Source organism: Lactuca sativa, chromosome 8 (genome assembly GCF_002870075.4).
Source record: "Lactuca sativa cultivar Salinas chromosome 8, Lsat_Salinas_v11, whole genome shotgun sequence".
Classification (NCBI taxonomy): domain Eukaryota; kingdom Viridiplantae; phylum Streptophyta; class Magnoliopsida; order Asterales; family Asteraceae; genus Lactuca; species Lactuca sativa.
Window position 1 is genome coordinate 290,848,714 of NC_056630.2, and position 22,119 is coordinate 290,870,832.

Genomic DNA, 22,119 nt, shown 5'->3' on the forward strand with positions numbered 1-22,119 from the left:
GTTCACCCGCATACTAGGGCACCAGTAATGCCCTCTCCCGGAACTTGGCGGTGATCTCCGCCACAGTCTCCGTAGTCTGTCTCATGTCCAAGAACTCCCTGGCCAGCTGCTGAAGCTCCCAGCTGGCGCAAACTCCTCCCTGAAACTGATCACGAAGTCAGACCAGGTCATAGCCTCAATAGCCGAGGGTCCCAGAGAGTCACCAACCAACTCCCACCAATCTCTGGCCCTGTCTCTCAATCACCCTGCAGCGAAACGGACCTTCGACCCTTCCGGGCAGAAGCTCGTCAGCTGCGCAGACTCTATGTCTGTGATCCATCTCCTAGCAGTAATGGGGTCTTTCACGCCATGGAAATCCAGCGCGCCACTCCCTCTGAAGTCCTTAAAGGACAGTGTGCGTGATCCTGACTGGCTGGCCTCCAAGTCACTCCTGAACGCCCTGAGGCGATCCTCCATCAGCTCAATGGTCCCTTCCTTGATCGACCCGAAGATAACCGGCGTCGCATCAAGGATACCTCTTGTGATCTCGGACGCGATGAAGTCGCATAACCCATCATCCACATGCTCGGATCCAGCACCCGAGCCCGATCCTGAACCAGATCTTGAACCTCCCGCTCCATGTCGCGTGACCACCATTCTGAAAATAACACATACAAATGTCAGGGTCGCATATACTTTTTAGAGTTCTCACACACTTTCCAAGTTTCCAGGTTCCATCTTGGCCCTCCTTGATTCGAGTACGGATCCTCTACTTTCAGTAGTACGGGCCCATACTTGCTTTCACATCTACCCGTACTTTCCTGAAGGATTGCTTCGACTTCACCAAGTCCCTTTTACCGATCCCTTTTCCACTGAACTCATTCTAGGATTCCCTAGGTCACTCTCCGACCTACCCTCCGCCATCAACTGCACTAAGAGTCCCACCACCTCCCCCTAACTAGCTTGCAGATACTATTACATATCCGTTCCTTAGCCAGTTGAAGATGGCCAGAACCCCCATAGCACAAAGCAAGCAGCATTCGTGCATTGGGTAACCAAATCAGGCATAACCTACACATGCCATCCTACTGCTGACTAAACAGTCCTAGCATACAACTCATACAACATACATATAATGGCATCCTCCCTAGACCGTTAGCCCTAACTAGCATGCAATTCTCAGAATCATATATCAGGCACACAAGGCATCCTCCTAGATCCTTTGTCTTATTCTAGCATGCAGTTTTCTGAATCAAAACCATATAACATAACATAGCAAGTACGAGTATCTTGGGGAAAACTTACTTGAGGCCGGCCGGTCGCATGCATCACACACTTCGTCTTTCTTAAAATCGCTCCATTTAGATTTTAGAAAACCATTTTCCTTGTAAAAGTCTTTTAGTCCCTCGGTTTGAGTCCAGACACCCCCGAGGGTGTGTCTGAATCCCTCAAACTTGGGCTCTGATACCAACTTGTAACGTACCAAAATTCAAGCCCGAAAATTTCATTTTTGAATTAATAATTTTTAAAACATTTACCTTAACATTGTGAATAAAGCAACACATTACAAAATCATAATATTGTGTCCCAAACCATGACATCAAAATAATGAAAATCAGAGTGCAAAACAGAAACCGATGAGGAATCATGTGTGTGTGTGTGATACGATGCTACGACGTCGGATCCTTCCCCTTAGACGAAGAGGTACCTGAAACCAAAACAGAAACCGTAAGCACAAACCTTAGTGATTTCCCCCATCATACCATATACCATACAATATCATCGGTATCTTTCAACCAGTAATCATCATCGGTATCTTTCAACTGGTAATCATCATCGGTATCTTTCAACCAGTAACTTCGATCGATATCTTTAAACCGGTAATCATCATCGGTATCTTTCAACCGGTAACTGGGGACTATTCCACTCCCTACCACTAGCATAGAACATCAAGATATAAAAATACAATCAGGCATATCCGGGTACTAACCTACCCTTCGGTCCTAAGGACCACTGTTAGGGAAACTGATCCCTACTATACACATAACATATCATACAGATAAATCTCATAACCAAGGCACATAAACAGACCAAGATAATTATCACAAAGACAATCATCTCCTAAATATTCCTCTTTGGTAGGCCGGAATTGTGGCCTTAGAACCACCCCTACTGGAAGGTAACTCACCTCGTACGGGTAGCTGTTGATAATCTGCGCGGGAAACCTCTATCTGCTGCTGCTCCGGAAATCCTCCGGCTATAATCCCCACAAAACACTCAGTCAGAATCTAATATCTACTCTTAGGGTAAAATAACTATTTTACCCCCAACCAAGTCCAAGTCAAAGTCAACTTTCAGTTGACCCGACTTGTCGAGTTGGGCCGTCAACTCGTCGAGTCCTTACCCTTTACTCGTCCTTATCCATGACTCGAATCGTCGAGTTTGGAAATGACTCAACGAGTTCCCCTTCTTTACGAACAACAATGAACCTTCATCCTTCATCTGATGAACAAGTCCTGACCTTGACTCGCTGAGTTGTATGAACAACTCGTCGAGTTCATCTTCAAACATAAGAAGATTACCTTGGACTCGCCAAGTCTGTTCTAGCACTCGTCGAGTCCCATGAACTCCAGGTCTAAAACTAAGTCTAATGCGTTGGGTCACTCCTTCTGTCCTGCTACAACCCTTTTAACACCCAATTGAGTTCTTTTGACCCTCAACAGATATGGGACTCAAAGCCTTGGACTCATCGAGTCCCAAGAACGGAATCGCCGAGTCGATAACGTCCACACCCTAAATCCTCGATTTCTTATGTACAACACTTGTCCAAATGATAGATCCAAGCCCCTAAGCTCACTACTAGAATATAGGCCTTTAATGACGTGCGAACAATGACACACGGTGATTTACGATACACAAAAGTGTGTGCCCTAAAAATACTATCAACTCCGAAAAAATATGAAGGATTTAGGGCATGCATTTTTGCGCGACCTAAAATTTGTGTCAGAAAAAAAAACATGGAGGGCACCCATTAAAAAAAGCGTGTCGTGAAGACATGCCGCTTTATAATTTAAAAACAAACACGGAGGGCACTCATTAAAAAAGTGCGTCGTGCAGGCATGTCGCTTTATAATTCATAAAAATGAACGCGCTTCTTGTAACAAAGTCGCAGGGGATCTAGGGTTTTTTTTTAAAAAAAAAAAAAAGAGGATCTCTGTTCGCTACATCTTCTCACTTCTTCTCATCTCCACTCACCTCTTCCCACCAGCGACATCCGCTCACCTCTTCCCGCCGGAAACCTCGAGCTCACCTCACCTCACCGAGACTGCACGACTGCTCAAGTTTACAAGCATTTGTTTAAGAGCCAACCATTTTCGGATCCTCATGCTCACAAGACTACGATTTAGGGCTCGTTACATTGTGCCTGTGTGATATTTACTAGGATATTTAAGATTTTACAACTTCTCCCTATCGCTATCTATGAACTAATGAAGCCCTAGATATGTATGATTCAAGCATCGTCTAAGGTAAAGTTGGTCGTGCCTCCTCCAAGAATAAATCGCAATATATCTTTGTTGTTCCTCCCATCAGGTAAGCTGATGGTCCCTCATTCTCAACCGCCTAAATTGTCGCTCTTTTTTTTTTCTCTTGATATTTCTTCTCCATTCTCCTTTTTTTCCTCTCGATATTTCTTCTCCATTCTCTTATAGTTATGTCATGTGGTTATTTTGTTTATACATATACTTGATACTTGATAACTAAGTGTTGTTAGGTTTCTATTTCATCCCTGAAGCATTGAGTATTGAGGATCAATGCAAATGGATTAAGCATTGAGTATTGGGAAGTGCTTACATGAGGAAAGGAAGGCTAACTGAAGTTGCTCAATGCTATCGCCAGGCTCTTTCTTTGAACCCTCGTTTGGTATGAACTTATGAACTCTAGTCATCTTTATTTTTTGATTTATAGCTTATTTGGTTTCTAATTATATATATATTTGGTATATGTTTATGTATGTTGATGCTACAACAACCTTGCGAACTTGATTAAGGCTCAACGATTGGTTCAAGAAGTAAGAAAACTTGATGCATATGTTTAGTTATCACATTTCCCTTGGTTCCATTGACACTTACATGAACATGTCATCCATCCCCTTCCTCTAAATAAAGCATAGTTTTGACTTTCCAAGAAGTCTCACTGGTTCACAAGCTGATTTATACCATATAAAGATATACATGTTCCTAGGTCTCTCAGATGGACTTGGTAAAAACCAGCTTTTTAATAACCAGAAGACAATTTAGGTTGCATTCTTTTATATATTCTTGTCTTTGAGAATAATGTTTTCTTAATTTTTTATACAAATCACTTTATGTATCACCAGATTGGGTTGTTACTACTTTCACTAATTGAAGTCCCATAGATGTTGTTCCCTAAGCCTTTCATTTTGAAATCACAACATAGCCTGGTATGCATGCATGCCATTTATTATTCTAGTGTACTACGAATTTAAGATAATAACAACTACAAAGCATACTTCGGATCTTTTTTGATTTTTTTATTGTGTTGTAGAGACATGGAGATATAGATGAGTATGAACTGCTAGAAGACATAGACGACTCTTTGTATGGAAAGGCTAATGTTGATTCGGAGGGTGATCATGAATTTGAGTTCAGTGAAGTATTGGTTCATCAACTCATCCATACAATAGAATTTGTTCTTGGGGCAGTATCAAATACAGCTTCATACCTTCGCTTATGGGCACTCAGGTATCAAGTAATTAAGGCCCCCTGTTTAGTTTTTTCTCTAATTATAGCTCAGTTTGGTTTGGTAAAGATGAAATGGGAATTTTATAATCATTAAATAGTTTGTTTGAATGTTTGTAATATCATCATGTAACAATCTTAATACTGTTTTAATTATTTCAACATTCTCTTCTTTCTTAGTTTGGCACATTCGGAGTTGTCAGCTGTATTCTAAGAGAAGGTTCTTCTACCTTCATGGGGGTAATTAATTAATTACTTACGTTGACTCTTTATATATGTCAAATTAAAGGTTGCCATGTATAATTATCGTTGTTACAAATTATAATTGTTTTTAAATTCAATTTATTTACAGGTATAACAACATTGTCATCCTCATCATAGGCATCATTGCATTCATTTTTGCAACTGCAGGAGTGTTGGTAGTAATGGAAACCTTATAAAGGCCAAAGATCAAATCTGAGGCTTTCTAAGAAAGGTCATGCTCGTCTTTTGACTCTTTATATGTATATGCAATTATGTAATCTGCATTGGACTTCTGGATGTGATTTTGATTTTGATTTTTTCATATAAAAATTTGTACACTGTAAGAGCAGTACCATTTTCTGATATCCATTCAATTCATCAACAATTGGGTGGCAGTATGTTATTTGTGTATACTATAAGGCAAAATATATTTATGATTTTGTAATCATTATCTACTTAATGGAATGGTAACCTTCCTTCCTTTTCTTTTGAAATAGAATAAATTAGAACAGTTGGATCAAATATACTAGTCCATGTGCTATTTTTTTTGGACATGGTCCAAAAAAAAATTTCTTGTTGTTTTTGATCCGTGATTTCGTTAGTTTTTGGATTTGCTCCTTACCCATCATGCCGCCCAAAATCAAAGTTTGTAAAATAACCATTTTGCCCTTCATATTGAGGCGACTGTTTATACATGTCGTAGATGTTCTTGTGATTCCAATTGTTGCACCATATCCAGGACAACTAGTATAGCATAGGGACTAAATATCTAAAGTTTAGTCTTGTTATGTTGAAAGTTGAAACTAAGGTAAGAGGTTGACCATATTCTATGTGATATTGATGTATATAAGCACAAATATCTGAGAGTCAGAGTCATTGATGAGCAGGCATCAGTAATTTTATATCATCATATATCATGTGTGATCTGTTAATTTAATTCCAATTAAAAAAGTTGTTTTGTATATTTGTAGGTTGTCCTAAAGAATCTACCACCAAACAGTGTTCTGATAGATGAAATTATGGGTCAGCAAGGCATTGTTGAAAGGAGAATCTTCTTTCTTTCATCCCTTACATCACCTTCATGGACAAAACGTAAGTCCACACTCTAAAAGGGTCTTCCCCGTGGAAAAGACATAAATGCCCTTATTACTTATGGAATCTTATTGTTTTTTGTTTTTTTTGTAGGAATGGAGAATCAGGCCAACGATTTTAACTTTGTGTGAGCATCTGTTTGTGAATTTTGCAATCGGGTGGCTGAGAGAGCAGGCGGGTGATCTAACGGCTAAAATCAGTTGGGAGGGACATGTTTAAGGGGGACCCACCAAAAGAAATAGGAAAAGAAGAGGAGAGTAGTAAGATGCCTGTATTGAAATGGGGAGTTGGGAGGTTTATGTATGCAGGTATGGTTGTATATATTGATGGAAGGTTATGTCGGTGTATACTTAATCCTGTTGCAAGGTGTGTTGTTAGTGGTTTCGTCTTAAGTTTTCTAGACAAAACCTATGATAAATAATCATTTCAATGTCTTTTTTTTTTTACTTTTTTTTGCTATCTTCAAGTGCCTTGAAATGTATAAGAGAAAATTTTAAATCAAGAATGTAACCTTGTGAAAATGATGATACTAAATTGAACATCTTGTTTGTTTTGGATTGTCTGATGGAACGAAATTATTGAGAATTCTTGAAGGAATGTTGATATACATTTCATATAACCCATTTTTTTATAATGATAAAATTATATATTTAAATGATTTAATAAAATTAGAAATTTATTTTGTGAAATATGTTTGTGCAGTGGAATGCAGATTACAGAAGCACTGAAGCTGCAGATGGAGGTGCAAAAGCGACTGCATGAGCAATTAGAGGTCTTATTTTGCCTAAAATAAAATGCTATAGGTTTTTCAAAGTAAAGTAAAGTAGCTTACATATATGATGTAAGTGTATAGGTACAAAGACAGCTTCAATTACGAATAGAAGCCCAAGGGAAGTACCTAAAGAAGATCATTAAAGAGCAACAGAAGCTGAGTGAAGTCCTATCAGACGACAACTCTCAGGAATCCAAAAACCAAACCGACCCTATCACTCCACCTCCTCCATCCATCATCAAAAACTCTGCCCCAGCCCCAGCCCCTGCCACCGATGAACATGAGCCCTTAAAACCAGACTCTGACCGTGGTTCACCTATTATGAAGAAGCAACGAGTGAGCCTCAGCCAAGGGGTCGGCTTAACTCACCAAGTACTCGACTCCAGCTTAAAGCAACATCCGTTTGTGTATGGAATGTCGGTTAACAATCAAGATTAAAAATTAGGTAGAGCCAATTGAAATTGGAATTTGTCCCAGGGAGATTGTTTTCTACTTTGTGCAGTTTCTTTATAGAAATATATATAATATAATTTATGTTTCATTACGTGGAATGGGTTTGGGTATGGTAATACTCTTAAAACTTGTAATTCATGTTATAATGCCAAAACATATTGGAAGACAAAGCACATAACTCCATCAAATGTGTGAAGTAAGATTCTTATCTTAATTCATAAAACAATAGTCTTTTTATTTCTTTTCTTTTCTTTCTTCTGAGCTCTCATTGGCCATAATATGTGAGATACTAATTCTTTTATTTATTTATTTATTTATTTGTAAATCCCATCTCACCTTTTAGTTTTTGTGTTTTTGTTGTTGTTGGCAGCTTCAAAAATAGTCTACACCAGAAGACTTTGATGATTTGGATGATGTGGATGCAGTTATAAGCTACATGCCACAAGATTTCAGAGGAACATTAATCAGACAACAATGAGAAAGGTCTGAAAGAAATAAGCAATCAGAAGTTGATGCTTTGGTAAATTCAGGTGGTACCATACGTGACAGATATGGCCTTCTTTGGAATCAACAAATGGAAAGGTAATAAAATAATAAATAATAATATTCCTTTATTTTTTCATAATCCATGTTTTTTTTTATGTCTTGATTGGTTCTGCAACAAGTGTCTACAAGAATCTTGTGAAATATCTAGTGGGAGTGCGACAGGTGTATCAATATTTATATGTTTTTTTCATTATATATTTCCTAGACCTTTGGAATCATGTCTTCTTTTTCTTGGATGTTGCAGAATGTAAGCACCAATCTCTTTCTTTCTCTCTCTCTCTCTCTCACACACACACACACACACACTTTATCTCTAAACTTATGTTTGTGTATTGCAGGATTGGGCCAATGAACTCTGAAATTAAGCAACAAAAGGTTGTAAAGCATAGAAAGCATGTAAGATTAACTAAAAAAGCAAGCCCTGAAGAGATAATTGTGCTTACAGTTTGAGACTTAATTTACATTTATGCATCATATAAACACGTATACTTTATCAGTATCTGTACCTGTTATTTTATTGAAGGTTGTGTGTTGGATTGATAGTTAATGTTGGATACGTTTGAGGCTGGAGAAGAACTGATACAACATAGGATTTCGGTTGACATGTCACCTAATTAGCAATTGCACATGAAGAAGCTAGGAATTCTAGAGTGGGAATTGGGACAAGTACTGATTTATTCCCTTCTACAAGTGAGTTTACTTTCTTACCCTTTTACCAATGAATTTACATTTTTACTCTTTTTTTTACAACTGATTTTACCTTCCTACCCTTTACGGTTATCCAGGCGCTGGATGCTTTTCCCAAATTGGTATGGCATTTTAGATCCCATCATCTTAATCTTAACTTGGTTGACTTTGTTTCTCAGTTTGTAACTTGGCATTTTAGATCCCAAATTGGTATGGCATTTTGGATCCCCTTCAAAGGTATCTCAAGGTAACATAACATATCTATTTATTATTGGATTCTTTATATATTAAGTACATGAAATCAAAATAGTGACACCTTTATATGTAGTGTGTATTTAAATAGTGATTTTAATGATCTTTTAGGACCTAGATGCATTCACTGCAGCTATTGTTGTGAGTATTGCCTTCTCTTTCATTCCTGCTTTGTTAGTTGTTGCTATTATGAAGGTAGGCCACTCTTCGGTTGTGTTTTTCACATAATTGAGAAGGAGCTGTTGTATCTATTCAGACTAGGCTTAGAGCAATGGTTGCAAGAGATGAGTTCAGAAGAAGAAGAAACAAGGTTGTAACTATAGTTCAAGTACTATGGATGAATTATGTTTGTAAAGTATTTAAGAAAATGATTAGAAACAAAGGTGAATTTGTACAGATTAGTTAGCTACTTGCAGGTTGATCTTGAATAAGCAAAGGGGCTACAGATTGTATTTTTTGTATCTAATTCGTTTGTAATTTTTGTTGCAACTTCTATTGATTTGTTTTATCTTTCCATGAAACGATTATTTGTATGACATTAAATTTATGCAATGGATTCTATTTTTTGTATATGATATTTTATTTTATAATATGAAACATTAAATACAAATTTAATTTGAAAATAAGTAAATCTATAAATAATATTTTTTTTGAACATTTAAAATTATGATACGCAAAAATGTGTTTCATCTTCATTTATGACATGACCTTTCTTGACAGGGGCTTTCTTGATACAGATTGCGTGTCATTAACATGTGCGTCGTAAGGTTACGACACACAAATGCGTGTCGTCTTCCTTTATGACAGGGCCTTCCTTGATACGCATTGCATGTCGTAAAAGTGCGTCGTAATTGTGCGTCGTAAATGAGCATCGTAAATGCGCGTCATCTCTCTTTATGATAGGGCCTTCCTTGACGCGCATTTGCGCGTCGTCTGAGCCTTTTACGACGCGCAATGAGCGTCGTAAAAGGTTGTTTTTCTACTAGTGGCTCGATCTAGCACGTAAAGTTACAAACTTTACGTGCATGCATGGGACTTTTGAGCCAAAAAGGCTCTAAAGTGGCTCTTTTGTTGCATGGGGCCTTCCTTGGGTGCAAAAGCAACCCAAATCTGCCTTGTGACTCTTCCCAAGTGCTAGATCCAAAGTCTTGACCCCTAACCATGTTTGCAAATCATGGTTGGTCACCTCATATGGCTTAAAAGCCCTAAATCTTCCCCAAAAAGGGATCTAACCAACAAGCAAGGAAGGTACATACTTTATACCTTTCAAGGACTGCAAATGATGAACCAAAATCGAATCCTTCAGTCTCCTCTTGATCCTTCTATGCACTTCCTTTTTCCTTGAGGTCAAAACCCACAAAAATCACTCAAAAGCCTTAGTTCTTGCACCAAAACACTTAGGTTTTGCTATCGAGAGTCTTTGGGAGCAATAGGGACGAGTGGTGGCTGAAAGAGATGATTAAATAGTGTGCAAACCCTTAGATTAGGGTTTTGTCCAGTCAGAGCCTACTCGTCGAGTTTGGCTTCCGACTCGACGAGTCCGTCACTTAAGTACCGTGTCCAAACCCACTCTTACTCGACGAGTTGGGCCTTTAACTCTTCGAGTCCCAGGACAAAAATGCAAAATACAACAAAAATAAATTACATACCAGGAACCGAGTGCTACATGCGACTTGCCACATTTCCTACAGTGGCTACGGCTCTGTTGGCCTTTAGGCCCAACATCTGATCCCTTGGGCTTCTTCCCCGAAGCCCCAGTCACCTGCCCCTCCCCTGCCTTCCTCTTTCAGATGTGCTCCAGATCAATCTCCCTCTCCCTTGCCCTGGAAATCATAGAATCTAGGGTGGGACAAGCTGAGAAGCTGACATGCTCCCGAATGTCGACTCGCAGCATGTCATGGTAGCGGGTCCTCCTCATATCCTCGTCTCCCGTATACTGGGGCACCAGTAAAGCCCTTTCTCGAAACTTGGCAGTGATCTTCGCCATTGTCTCAGTCATCTGTCTCATATCTAGGAACTCCCAGGCCAACTGTTGGATTTCCACTGCAGGCGCGAACTCAGCAATGAAGTGGGTCACAAAATCTGACCATGTCATAGCCTCAATATCCGAGGCTCCCAGAGAGCACCAACCGACTCCCACCAATCCCTGGCGTGGTCCCTCAAGCACCCTGATGCATATCTCACCTTCAACCCATCGGGGGCAGAAGCTAGTCAACTGTGTAGACTCAATGTTTGCAATCCATCGTCTGGCAACAATGGGGTCCTTCGCCCCATGGAAATCTGGTGCACCACTGCCCCTAAAGTCCTTAAACGATAGTGTGCGTGATCCCGACTGGTTGATCGCCATGTCGCTGCTGAACGCCTGGAGGCGATCCTCCATCAACTCGACAATCCCTTCCTTGATTGACCCAAAGATGACCGGGGTCGCATCAAGGATGCCTCTAGTGATCTCGGACGCGACGAACTCGCGTAGCCTCTCATCCACTGGTTTGAAGCCTGAACCCGAACCCGATCCCTCCCCTAAGCTGCCAACTATTGGCCTTGGACGTAGTACCACCATTCTGAAATACATAATGACAAGTGTTAGTGATACTGATACATCTAGAGGGATCACATCCATCACAAGTTCCCTGGTCTTGCCTCAGCCCTCCTCGATTCATGTACGGATCCTCTGCTTTCAGTAGTACGGACCCATACTACCTTCCACATCTATCCGTACTTTCCTCAAGAACTGCCTTGACTCCACCAAGTCCCTTCTACTACTACTGATCTCTGCTATTCCCATCTTAGGCTCACCCTAGGGTACCTCTAACTCTGCCGAAACCAGTCCTCAGCTGCTGGAGGCCTCCTTGTAATGCCAATTAGCCATTACATGAATACAATCACATACAACGAGGCTCGGATAATCCTTCGAGTAAGGGACTCATCCTTGCTACAGTTAGGACTCAAACAAGAGCTGCGAAATAGGGTCAAATCCAATCCTCTAAGATTATCCAACCCTGATCACATGTGACTTTAATGTATTCACCTAATATCTAACTCCCATCACTCGGAGTCCCACAAAGCACAAAGCAAGCAGCATTTAGACAAAAGGAACGATCTCAAGCAATCCTATCCTCAGAACAGGAAACTGTACAAGCATACAATGCTAAGCTCATACTATCAGGCATAACATAAACAGGCTATCCTACTGTTGTCTACTCAATACTAGCATGCAATTCACATAATCTGAAACACATAAAGCAAGCACACAAGGCATCATTCCTAGATCCTTAGTCCTATTCTAGCATGCTGCTCTACTGAAGCTGATAAACACAAGATAAACCTGTATGGGTACTTTGGGGAATAATTAATTGAACTCGGCCGGTCGCACACATCACACACTTCGTTCTTTCTCAAAACTCCTTTAACTTATCTTTTAGAAAACCATTTTCTTGTAAAAAGCTTTTAATCCCTCGATTTGAGTCCAGACACCCCCGAGGGTATGTCCGAATCACTCAAACCAGGGCTCTGATACCAACTTGTAACAACCCAATTTTCACGACAAAAAATTTCATTTTTATAAATTACTTTAATTAAAACATTCGTAGGAAAACATTGTCAAATAATTACATCTCATAAAACTATGTATAATGTCTGAAAATCCAAATCATAAAATAGGGATAATGTTAGAGTACAATCCCAAGGAATCTCACAGTGCAGAATCTGAGGTGTGTGTATGATGTGCAGCTACCGCGCCGGCTCCTTCCCGTTCGCTGAAGAGGTACTTGAAACAAAACTGAAAACTATAAGCACGAAGCTTAGTGAGTTCCCCCATCGTACCACATACCATAAAATCACATAACATGCATATACTGTCAGGCATATCTGGGTGCCGAACCTACCCCTTTCGGTCCTATCGACCGGATAATGCCTAGCATATCTGGGTGTTGGCCTCCCTTTCGGTCATGTCGACCGGATACTGCCTAGCATATCTGTGTGCTGGCCTCCCCTTCGGTCCTGTCGACCGGTAACCGGGGACTATTTCACCCCTACTACTACCACATAATATCATATCACATATATCATAATCTGGCTCGCATGGCTAGGTACTAAACTACCCCTTCGGTCCTATCGACCGATAGTCGGTGACTATTTCATCCCCTATTACTATCACGTAATATCATAATATGCTAGCACATAAAACATAACAAGTAGCAGCAAGCCTAGATGAATATCACAAAGATGGTCATCTCACATACAACTCCTATTAGTCGGCTGGCATTGTGGTCGTAGACCCACCGCTACTGGAAGGTAACTCACCTCGTAAGGTTGACTGCTAGAAAACTGCTCAACAATTGTCTGACTGCTGCCCCGGTAACCCTCCGGCTATAATCCCACAAAACACTAAGTTAGAACTTGATATCTACTCTTAGGGTAAAATGACTATTTCACCCCTAACCAAGTCCAAGTCAAAGTCAACTTCCAGCTGACCCGACTCACCGAGTTGGGCCGCCAACTCGTCAAGTTCCTAACTCATTACCCGTCCTTATCCACGACTCTACTCGTCGAGTTTAGCAACGACTCGACGAGTTCCCCTTCTATACGAACATCGAATGAACCTTCATCTGACTCGCCGAGTTGTATGAACAACTAATCGAGTTTACCTTCATCTGATAAACAATTCATGTCCTTGACTCGCCGAGTTGTACGAACAACTCGTCGAGTTCATCTTCAACTATAAGGAGATTGCCTTGGACTCACCAATTATGTTCTTGCAATCGTTGAGTCCCATGAACTCCAGGTTTAAGGCTAAGTCCAATATGGTGGGTCACTCCCTTGGACCCTCTAAAACCCTTCTAGCGCTCAACTAGGTTCCTTCAAACCCTAACAACTAAGGGGAGTTTTGCCTCGGACCCGCTGAGTCCTAAGAACGACTCGTCGAGTCGAGCATGTCCAAGTCTCATTTCTCGATTTCCAGCATACAACTCTTGACCAAAAGATAGATCTAAGCTTCTTCAATCGTTCTAGCACGTAAAGTTAAAAACTTTACGTGCATGTATGGGACTTTGAGCTCAAAAGGACATAAAATAAGTTCTTATGATACATGGGACTTTACATGGGTGCAAAAGCAGCCCCCAACTGCCTTGTGACTCCCTTAATGATCTGATTCTGAAGCCTCAACCCCCAACCATGTTTGCAATCATGGTTGGTCACCAAAAATGGCTTATAAAAGCCCTAAATCTCCCCAAAAAAGGATCCATCAAATGAAAGAGCAAGGTAACAGCTTTATACCTCTAGTGAACTTTGGAATTTCACCTTCCTCCTTATGGTCACAACTAGCAAGATCCACAAAAAATGCCTTAGTTCTTCTCAAAAACGGCTAGGGTTTGCTATGGGGAGTTCTGGAAGCATTGGGGACGAAAGGGAGGCTAAATAAGTGGTTTAAATAGGGTGCAAACCCTCATCTAGGGTTTTGTCCGGACAGCACCTACTCATCGAGTCCGGACGCGGACTCGTCAAGTAGGTCATTAAACTTCTACGTCCAATACTCTCTGACTCGACGAGTTGGACCTCGACTCCCCGAGTCCAAGGCCAAAATGCAAAGTACTAGAATGATATACATAATAGGAACCAGGTGCTACATTGGGTTTTGTTTTCCATGCTTTTCGAAGCGTATCATGCCCTTCCAGGGTGAGACCTTCAACATGACATGGCCAAAACCTAGAATTCCAATGGTTTTCTCCTTTTCTCAGCTTAGCTTTCCTGTCCGTCTCTGGAGGCTTTAAGTTGCTCTTGGATTTGTACTATCTTTTCAGTAGTTTCTTGGATGATTTCTGGACCAGTGAGAGTGTTGTCTAGAACTTGACCTCTAGCTAGTTGCGTATCACCCACTACAGCCCAGCATAGAGGTGATCTACAATTACGACCATAGAGGGCTTCAAATGGAGCAACTTTGATGCTAGTATGGTAATTGTTGTTGTACCAGAACTCAACTAATGGCGAATAAGTATCCCGCGCTTTACTAAGGTCGACCACTCATGCTCTCAGCATGCCTTGTAATGTTTGTAGTGTCCTCTCACTCTGCCTAATGATTTGAGGATGGTAGGCTTTACTCATGTCCAACCTATTTCCTAGAGATTTCTGTAGTAACTGCCAGAAACATGAGGTGAATCTACTATCTCGGCCAGAGATAATAGATACTGGTACACCGTGTAGTCAAACTATATCTCTGACATAGGTTCTAGTTAGCTTCTCCATCTTCTCTGTTTCCTTTATTGGCTAGAAGCGTGCGGATCTGGTTAATCTGTCAACGATTACCTAAATGGTATCATGACCACCCGTTTTCCAGGATAACTTAGTTATGAAAACCATTATATAACCTATTCCTAGTTAATCTATTACAGTCTCATGTACACGAGTCGTATTTAATTAAGATTGAAAAGGCAGTCGAATAAATGATTCTCCTTTAAGCCCACATCCAGACAAGGAAAAGGAGTCAAAGTGAAATCATCAATTCTAAGCCTATAGAATCTTAATTATGTACTACTCTTACACATACACTTAAAAGTAATAGGTTAACCGCATGGGTTCTTGGTCTTCTTTATTGAACTTGACTTGTTGTGTGAGTGATATTCATGGGAGATCTACTGGGGATACTTTGGAAAGGCTACGAAAAGTATGATTCTCTCCGCATTGCTACTTCGAAGTTTTGAAGTAAGAATTGATTTGGAGGTTGGTGTTGTTATCGATTGAGAGAGGTTTTGCTATTCGGTCGGTTACGGGAAAGGATCTTTTCGTAGAGCATGAAATTGGTACGGTGAGACTCAATTCAACTCGTGTCATATAATGATGTCATAACTTCTTATGGTAATATATATTAAAGCGATTTGGAAAAAGTGTTTGTTAGAGCGATAAAGCATATTAGGTGTAGCTCTCAGTTTTATTCTTTCTATTATTACTGTGAACTCCTCGTACCACAATTAACGAGTATTAGTAGTATAGGGTTCTGATAATTATAAATGATTCTTATGTATACACTAATCCATCATAGCTCACCTGCAGGGATCCTTAGTTTTTATATGAATGTTGTGATTTCGTTCAGATGAGAGAGTAATTTATAATTATGATTTAATTGGCAAATTTTTTGTAAAAATTAGATGTTTCAGTATTGTTGTTTAGAAAACGTACCAAAATCCTAGAAGGTTCCTCGTTGCTCCTTTATGTCCTGTTGTTAAACTCCTCCTGCTCCTTTGCCATTCCCCTCTGTTGGACAATCTCTTTTGAAATGTCCTGTTTCGCCACATAAATGGCATATTGGATTTACTTTGACATTGGTGGTTGAAGAGATGTGCTCAACTGGAGTCCTACAGACACGGGCAGTGTGCCATCATGTTGCACCTATTGCAATACAACTCCCGACAGAATCCACAATGATGTTAGTTGCACTTGCTGCAGTGTGGGAGGTTTCCTAAATACAGTGTTGTTGGTGTTGAGGTAGTAGGGTTAGTGGGAGTATGGACTGCCCCAACTTGATGTTGTTTGGTAGGTCCTTGTATTGAACTACTCCCTTTCTCGTTCTCGAACCTTCGTTTCATGATCTTAGGTTTGAGGTTTGGAGTTTCTTGCAGATAGGCACTCGTTGGTGTACTTGGTTATCACTACATTTGGAATTTTCGATAACATTTCCACTTTCATATGTGTTGCTAGCATTAAGGTGTGCCATGTCGACTCTCATGGCGGTTGTGACCACAGCTTGAAAAGTAACATAATCTATCTGTAGGATTGGTGTTTCGCTAGTGGGTCGGTTGTGTCTCTTTGGAGGCATGATTCCGTTACATGGTGAGAAAATGAGCTTGTGAGTAACGGTGGTTGTTTCTATTTGCATTTTATCTATTTATATATATACATATAAATTTCTCGTTTTCCTATTCGGTTCTCAGTGTTTTGACCAACATCCCTGTGATGTTTCTATGGTATTGAGTAGGGATAGGTATTTATAAAAGTGTTTAAGTTTCCAAAATTGAATAATGGTGTTAAAACCTTAAGTTGCTTGGATTTTATATGTTTTGGAATGGCGTATTTCATTTGATTACGGTTACTAATTAGGAAGGAAGAGGCGATAAACCTATCACATATTATTAGTAGTGTAATCTATCACTTCGCATCAGGTGTTCTGTCACCTCGCACGTCGCGCTAGTGGTCTCTTCCACTTGTATGACTGCCCTAGTTTTAGCTGTAAAATTCATTGTTTTCTGGTGTGCCTATGATGTGTTTAAGTTTGTGGCGGCATCTTCTAATCATTAAGTTTATATAAGATGAAATGGTGGTAATACATCAATAGTAATTATAAGCTAGACGTCTTTGAACTAATTATACTAGTTCAACATGTATACAATAGGAAGTTACAATGGAAGTCTACCATAAGAAATGACTTGTAAAGTGATAATATGAGATTGAATAGTTATTTTTCAAAGGAAGTAGAATGTGTGTCGATTTCATTGGTATATTAGATACATAGAGTTTGGAAAACTTGACCTTGAGGCAGGTCTACAATATACCAAAATACTGGGAAAACAACGACCTCATACCGACCTACCGAAAATGAAATTTTCGCGGTCGAACTAAAAAAAACATGAAAAATAACACTAATACATATTCGTAGACTTACGCTATAATCAAAAGAGTGAGTAGAGTATGCTCTACTCGCAAGGAGTGTTGTTCTACTTCCTACTAGATTCGGCTGTGAATTTGGCCAACTGGCGTTCTGTTTCAAACATACGCCTTTCTTGTGTCGCTTGTCGTTCTCGTAGTTCCCCAACTGCAGCTCTGGATGCAGCCAGTTCTATTTGCAAGGAATTTGTACGATTCCTTGTTGCTTCGTGGTTGTCTTCTAGGTTACGAAGGCGAATTGTGTTAACTCTAGTAGCAGCATCAACATGCATGACTCGGTCGATGGTAACTCTTCCTTTTTCATTGTTAAGCGCAACACGACGAACTAACACGGGGAGGGCTCTATCTACTGAGCCTCCTACATCAAGATTATAGAAGCTTTGGTCTCCCTGGTAAGGATGGTTCTGACCCTGGTCATCACTCCACCTATCTAAGTTCACTGCCTACAGAGGCGTCGGACCCTGGAAATTCTGTCGTGGATTGGGATTTTGGGCAACTTGCGGTGGGTTAAAGGCTTCTTATTCTGAATCAGCATCATCTAGGAAATCTTCTTCAAAGTCCCTTTCTATGGGAACTACAGGAACATCTTTTGGTTCTGCGTCGAGCCATCCTCCATTCCCTTGATTGGGAAAGTATGGGTCTTCGGGTAGATGGTATCCATCCATTGTTATCTTTGCGAGGATAGGGATATAAGAGATATCTAATAAATATAATAAAAGCAAGTAACCAATTTGAAGTTTCTATAAGAGAAACTGATAGTTAACAATTAATGTATTCCACATGGTATGACTCCTACTGGGTCCTTGTATAACCACATAGTGTATACTAATTATATGTAACTCGGGTCGAATAGAACTTCGAATAATTGATCCTGCTCTATATCCACATCCAAACAAGGAAAAGTAAGTAAAGCTAGACAACCCATTCTAGGTCTATAAACCTTAATCATATATAAGCATTTTGAATGCAGTTAGTACTTATAAACCTACAAACAAAAGTCCTTTGTTTTCACATAGTTGGTTCTTAGTATTAAAGTGCCCAAAATACTCCTATAGTATTTTAACTTTATGTTCTATTCTAAAGTTTCTTCTAGATATATAGTTGGAATGTTTTAGACTTGCTGCAAGCCTACCATCACTCCCAAACACATGTTGGTCGTATCTCATATAAATATAGTTGATCAGGCTATATTGATGCCAAGTATGATTACATAACTGTCTAGGTTTAACTGTAGTGTCCAACATCCAAATAATTTTATGTTGTGTGTGTCTGTGTGTGTGTGTGTGTGTGTGTGAGTTTACAGCTGTTAATTCATCCTGAGTAGATAAGGTCCATTCCCAAGGAGATATATTTTCTAGAAGCTGCCTCGCAGGTTTGCGGTTCGGAGTTTGCAGCTTGGAGTTTGCTGTTCGGAACTTCGTTTGCTGTCTAAGCTGGTTTCTGGTCCGAAGTCTATAAGGCCATGTGAGGGTTTTCGGTTCCTGCGAGATTTCCCGATTTTGTGTGGTTTTCTTCCATTTCTTAACAACACCTTATTACAAGGTTTATACACATAGAATTTATTAATCTAACCTTAATGAGTTAAATGAAAACAACAATTTGACTTTTATTTGACATTTTTGACCTTGGGTTGACTTTTACTGGATTGAAAATAACGGGTTGTCACAAAAAACAATAATGACTTATTTTGCAACAAAAAATATTGATGACTAAATGTGCAAAAAAAATATTAAGGACTAAATGTGTACAAAATAAGAAATATATTACTCTTTGAAGTCATTTGTTTCAGCTTACTTGAAGTATTCAGTCATAAGAACTAAATGTGTACAGTTAAACAAGTTGAAGGGGTAAATGTAAACGAAAAAAAAAACCCTCAGTGACCAGATGTATACAAATCTAAAAATATATTATCCTTTTAAGTGATTATCTCTTCATTCATACATAACAATTATGATATGAATTATGATCATTTAATTTAGCATGTGGAATTGAAAAACACAAAGAACACTATGATTTGGATGCTAAAAGATGTATTCGATAATAGTAAATGAGTACAAAAAGGGTACTAGACTAGAACTTCATAAATACCACACCCACCAGGTACTATGAATTACACCTCTTAATCACACCTCTACAAGTGGTATGAAAGCCACTATATATTAAGGTGTTTACATGTTTAGCTCTCTCTCTCTCTCTCTCACTCTCACTCTCTCTACATATCTCATGTCACAAAGCTACATGTCACACCCCCAAACCTGAACGGCGGAAACGTCCGGGGGTGGATAACTTCATGTTAAGTATAACAACAAATGTATAATAGAAATCAAAGCACAACAACCATTGTATTAATAATGTATAAGTTTTTAAATATGTATTATATCATTGTATATTGATAACAAAAATATATCAAAAACTGAAAGACATGAGTCTATACTCCTCCGTCTTCTCAAAAACCTGCATATGTACATGTCTACTAATTCCCTGAGAATACAAGTGGTTTGAAAGGAGAGTATCAACATTTAAGTTGGTGAGTTCATAAGCATTTATGTTTAGAAGCTTGTTATCTGTTTCTTGAAATAGTAAACGTGTTTATTGTTCCAGAAAATTCAATATTTTCTAATATAACTAAAAAGTAGTTTTAATACCATAAAACCGAACTATATAAGTGTTATTGGTGTACCATGTAATAGTGTACGTACTTTTACTTCACAATAAACTATAAAAAGAATATTTTATATATTGTATGTTTCTCTGTATTGTAAACTTGTGTTCTGTATTTGTACACTTTTGCAAACTCTGTAATTGTATATGTGCCTGGATCCACTAGCTGTAATTGTAAGTCGTAGTGTTATCCTGTAAATCGTTATGTTGTAGTTTTATTATAAAATAAAACCATTTATTAATGTATTCGTACACTAATCGTATTTGTGAGTAATTATAACCATACTAAGACCGAGTAAGCCTGATTCGGCATTTTTCAGGCGTCGGAACTGTAACAACAATTGTCACGCCCAGGCATACTGTCACACCCCCGAACAAGTACGGCGGAAACATCCGGGGGTTGGGTGACTTCATCTAGTAGTATCATCACAATGTATATAATTGAATAAAAGACAGCATCATCATCACACATGAAATATAACAACCATGATAGTTTACATCAGTGCGTTTGTTTACAAATTACATTCCAAATGCCAAATGTATGATGATAACAAAAATATATAAAATGCACGTGTTCTTGATGACCAACCTGCTTAACGATTCCCTGAGAATACAAGTTATTTTGAAAACGGTCAACATATATAATGTTGGTGTTCATAAACATGTTTGTAAGAAAAGTTTTGTATCATTTTGTAAACTCCAGAAAATCCGATATTTTCCGCAAAAATTGTTTGAGCGTTTTGTTTCAAATCCTGTTTATAGTATGTGTGTTCACATTTTGAAAATGTATAAAGAGAGAGTTCCAGAAATTTCTATGTTTTCTGTTGTAAGTGAATTGTAAGGTGTCATCTTTGTTTCCTAGAAAATCCAATATTTTATGTCTGTAAAAGAGTTGTAGTCTTTAAACCATAAGACCCGAGTTTTAGATTTAATGCATAGCTCGTACGTGTATCAAAAGTATAGTATAGGTATTCCATAAGTTTATCGTATTATTAAATTCTATGTGAGGCGTTATAACCATGCTTGAAATGACTGATCTTCCTGTTATGACATTTTTCAGGCGTCGACTTGTTTAAGGTAAGACATTTGTCACCCTAGACTGGCCTAGTCTAGTTGTAGCGAACAACTCAAGTGCGGGGCTATCAACCCCATATAGATCTATACACAAACTCTTGCACTCTCTCCAGGAGACTCTGGTTAAAACTACAGGACTTTAGGTTGTACACTAGGTAGGTACGAATGAAAGAACGTCTCATAAGAACCTTAACTAAATTTACGCAACCAGTGTATCACATTGTTTGCCGCTTTAAAATAATGTTTCGAGTATGCATTTGATTACAAAACATTGGTGATGGAAATACCATTTGTTTTTATCAAAGTGTCAAGTATTGTTTATTATTGGCCCAATTAACATAAAATGTGTTGGGAGGTCCAATAAGAAAATCAATGGGCCTAAAAGGCACAAATAACACAGAATGACTATACGAGGCCCATCAAACGTGTAAATGGGTCAATAAGGCCCAATAAACATGTAATGCGTATACAATGCCCAATTAAAGTAAAAATGATGTAATTAGCCCATTCGTTATAAAAATGGTCGTTTTAGTCTGTTTTGTGCTAAAAGTGACATAAACGGCCTAATATTCTTAGAAATGACCTTTTTGGCCCAAATGATTAAGATTTTTCCATAAAGGCCCACTTTTGTCAAAATTTAGTATTTTGGCCCACTAAAACCAAAAATTTCCAATAAAGGCCCATTTTCATTTTAAATGGCATTTTAAGCCCAATAAAAGCGGTAGTTTGCAAATAAGGCCCTTTTTGATGAACATGACACTTTAAGTCCATTAAGGCCAAACATTTACATTTCAAGCTAATGAAACCGTGAATTTCCACATAAGGCCTTTTTTTATGAAAAATGACCATTTTAGCCCATGAAAACCGTGAAGGCCCAAATAGAAGCCTGTTTTGTGAAAATTTACACTTTTGGCCCCTTTAAAACTATGAATATCATAAAGATCCATT

At 39.0% G+C, this 22,119-nt stretch overlaps 1 protein-coding gene and 1 pseudogene across 1 annotated transcript; both read left to right on the forward strand.

Annotated features, from left to right (window-relative positions):
* Positions 1-4,211: 4,211 nt before the first annotated feature.
* On the forward strand, positions 4,212-5,179 carry LOC111893818 (V-type proton ATPase subunit a2-like; annotated as a pseudogene).
* A 1,106-nt stretch (positions 5,180-6,285) lies between these two features.
* LOC111893817 (myb family transcription factor PHL7) lies at positions 6,286-7,284 on the forward strand. Its single transcript, XM_023889905.1, has 3 exons — positions 6,286-6,440; positions 6,777-6,846; positions 6,928-7,284. The coding sequence occupies exons 1-3, from the start codon at positions 6,286-6,288 to the stop codon at positions 7,282-7,284; spliced, it is 582 nt and encodes a 193-aa protein (XP_023745673.1).
* Positions 7,285-22,119: the final 14,835 nt, after the last annotated feature.